At 44.0% G+C, this 3,324-nt stretch overlaps 1 protein-coding gene across 1 annotated transcript; it reads left to right on the top strand.

Annotated features, from left to right (window-relative positions):
- The first annotated feature begins 392 nt into the window (after window positions 1-392).
- On the top strand, window positions 393-2,601 carry CYP86A7 (cytochrome P450, family 86, subfamily A, polypeptide 7). The gene has a single exon (XM_068614780.2). It carries the CDS (start codon window positions 882-884, stop codon window positions 2,469-2,471), a length of 1,590 nt encoding a protein of 529 aa, XP_068470881.1. The 5' UTR covers window positions 393-881; the 3' UTR covers window positions 2,472-2,601.
- Window positions 2,602-3,324: the final 723 nt, after the last annotated feature.

Here is a 3,324-nt window from a genome sequence, read left to right as displayed (position 1 = left end):
TTCATAGTGAGTAATAGATTATTTTAGAAAGGGTATTAAGTAAATAAGGTGGTCCAATATACAATTTGTTGAAGTCATCCTATCCTTTTGAGAAGTCCAGCTAAGAGGAAGTTAACAGATCGCAAAGCACAATAGACCTAGTCGTTGGTTAAGAAATTAAAAAAAAAAAAAGTGATATATTGCATATCTATATTTTTTTTAATTACTTAATAAGTGTCCTTTGTGAAACTAATAACAGGTGTTTTTGTGAAACTAATAACAGGTGTTAGAGAATTAAAGTAATAATTGTGTTGGCGAAAATGATATAAAAGAAGATTAATAAGTATGGTTATTTAGTGATATGAATAAAAAAAAAGGGGTTTAAATTCCATAATAAGTATGGTAGAAGTTGTGAAAAAGGAAAAGAAGAGTTAGTCTTAACTCTTAATAGACTCAACGACCTCGGTGGGCATTAATGAGGGTGGATTCAGAAGGCAGTGTAGTCTACTGGTGAGGGAAGAAAATGAAGGGTGAACCATTGAAAACATCAACAACATCCAGCATCTCCACTCCTTATTAATTGTCCCACTCTCAACTTCACTACTATAAAACACTTTTTCTCTCTTCTCCTTTCCCTCACTCACTCACACACCATTTCTTCATCTTCAAAAAAAAAACCCTTCATCCCTCATTCTTCATACTGCATGCAACACTTTCTCATTACAGTATTACACACCCTTTCAACCATTCTTTACTAGTTCAACATTGAAGTGATAACAGATATAGGTGTATTTGAATGAGGTGGGTGATGGTAACAGCAGCATCTCCGGTGAAAGAGGGTGAGAGTGTAGAATAGAATAGAATAGAATTGGGAGGAGAAGAGAGGAGGGTCCCTGTTTCACATGGAGGCTTCAACGGCTTTAATGTTCCTATCTGCAATAGCGGCCTATTTAATATGGTTCACCTTCGTCACTCGCTCCCTCAAAGGTCCACGTGTCTGGCCCCTATTAGGCAGCCTCCCCGGCCTCATCCAACATGCCAACCGCATGCATGACTGGATCGCTGACAACCTACGCGCCTCCGGTGGCACCTACCAAACCTGCATCGCCGCCCTCCCCTTCCTCGCATGCAAACAGTGTCTCATCACTGTCACCTGCGACCCCAAGAACCTCGAGCACATCCTCAAGCTCCGCTTCGACAACTATCCCAAGGGCCCCACCTGGCAGTCCGCCTTCCATGATTTGCTCGGTCAGGGTATCTTCAACTCCGACGGCGACACCTGGCTCTTCCAGCGTAAAACAGCGGCGCTCGAATTCACCACGCGCACCCTGCGCCAAGCCATGGCGCGTTGGGTCAACCGTGCCATAAAGCACAGGTTCTGCCCCATCCTTGCCACGGCTCAGCGAGAGAACAAACCGGTGGACCTCCAAGACCTCTTGCTTCGCCTCACTTTCGACAACATATGCGGCTTGGCCTTCGGCCAGGACCCCCAGACTCTTGCCGCGGGGCTCCCAGACAACGCTTTCGCTCATTCCTTTGACAGCGCCACCGAAGCCACTCTCCAACGCTTCATTCTGCCGGAGAGTCTCTGGAAGCTCAAGCGATGGCTCCGCCTCGGCATGGAAGTGAGCCTCAGCCGAAGCCTCAAACACATCGACCAGTACCTCTCCAGCATCATCAAGAACCGCAAACTTGAACTCCTCAACGGCACCGGCTCCCTCCACGACGACCTCCTGTCTCGCTTCATGAGAAAAAAAGAAACCTACTCGGACGAGTTCCTCCAACACGTGGCACTCAACTTCATCCTCGCTGGACGCGACACGTCATCGGTCGCCCTCAGCTGGTTCTTCTGGCTCTGTATCAAGAACCCGCGCGTGGAGGAAAACATCCTTAACGAACTCTGCACTGTTCTGCTCTCCACTCGTGGGGAAGACATCTCCACGTGGCTGGAAGAACCTCTCGTGTTCGACGAGGTAGACCGTCTCGTCTATCTCAAAGCAGCCTTGTCCGAGACGCTGCGACTTTACCCTTCCGTTCCTGAAGACTCCAAACATGTGGTTGCGGACGATGTTCTCCCCAACGGGACTTTCGTTCCGGCGGGCTCCTCCGTCACGTATTCGATTTACTCCGTCGGGAGGATGAAGTTCATATGGGGAGAGGATTGCCTCGAGTTCAAGCCAGAGCGGTGGCTCTCTCCCGAAGGGGACAGAATTCAGCTTCAAGACTCTTACAAGTTTGTTTCCTTCAATGCGGGACCGAGGCTTTGCTTGGGGAAGGACCTGGCCTACTTGCAGATGAAGTCCATTGCGGCGGCGGTGCTTCTGCGCCACCGCCTGGCAGTCGCGGCGGGCCACCGCGTGGAGCAGAAGATGTCGCTCACGCTCTTCATGAAGTACGGTCTGAAGTTGAACGTGTGCCCTAGGGATCTGAAACCGGTGCTGAAAAAGATAAAAATGACCGAGGGTGTTAATGTTGGTCAAAAGTCTCTTTGATTTGCTTAATTAAACAGATAGATACATCATCACGTTAAATAAAGCAATAATTAAGCGTTATAATATAAGAATTTTATATTATTATTACTACTTAATGTTGAATGATGATGTGTCGTTTCATTTCTGTTAATTAATTACTTTAATTTACGCTTTCCGTTGTATAGGTGGGATTTACTCCCAAGCTTCAATCCTCATTTCATCTGACGTGATTTTGATGAATACCTAATATAAATGCTTCTTTAATGCATTATCATTTTTCACACTCCACTTAACCACCGATAATAATATATATATTTTAAGTAAATATAATTTGAGTTGCAAAAGAGAAAGTAACAAAAAAAGATGAATATGAAAGAATTATTATGGAAGTTCTTTTAACAGTTGATAAAAAAAGTTAATGCTGCTGCGCCTCCGAAACCTATGTTACTTTGTTCTGTAATTTACGGTACCATAATGCATTTGTGGATCGAAAAGTTTCGGAGGTACCAATGTAGTTTTGGTATCTGCGATCGTAGCGTACTTACGTAGTTAAAGCCTTATATGGTCTTTGTCACTATAATGAAGAGATCCCATTTGTAACTGCCATGTTTCTAGAATTGGGATGTTTGGCCATGCTTCATTTTGATGCATATACTGTTTTTTCAACAATAAAACAGACAAAGTTATAGGGTTTTGCACGTGAGTAGGTATACTAAGATTTCGTATAAAGCACAGAAACGGTGCATTTAATTAGACTTTGCTTGGATTTTGTTATGGTTTGTATCCCCTCAAATGTAAAGTCCTACAAAAAAATCTAATATACACATATCACATGTATAATAAACATAAACATGTACAATAAAGGAAAAATAGC

This window comes from Phaseolus vulgaris, chromosome 2, assembly GCF_051622355.1.
Source record: "Phaseolus vulgaris cultivar YP4 chromosome 2, ASM5162235v1, whole genome shotgun sequence".
Lineage (NCBI taxonomy): Eukaryota > Viridiplantae > Streptophyta > Magnoliopsida > Fabales > Fabaceae > Phaseolus > Phaseolus vulgaris.
The sequence above is the reverse complement of the archived record's forward strand: the minus strand, read 5'-3'. Positions and strand labels throughout refer to the sequence as shown.

Excerpts from the sequence above, each read along its gene's own strand:
- CYP86A7 (XM_068614780.2), top strand. The coding sequence starts at position 882 with ATGGAGGCTTCAACGGCTTTAATGTTCCTATCTGCAATAGCGGCCTAT.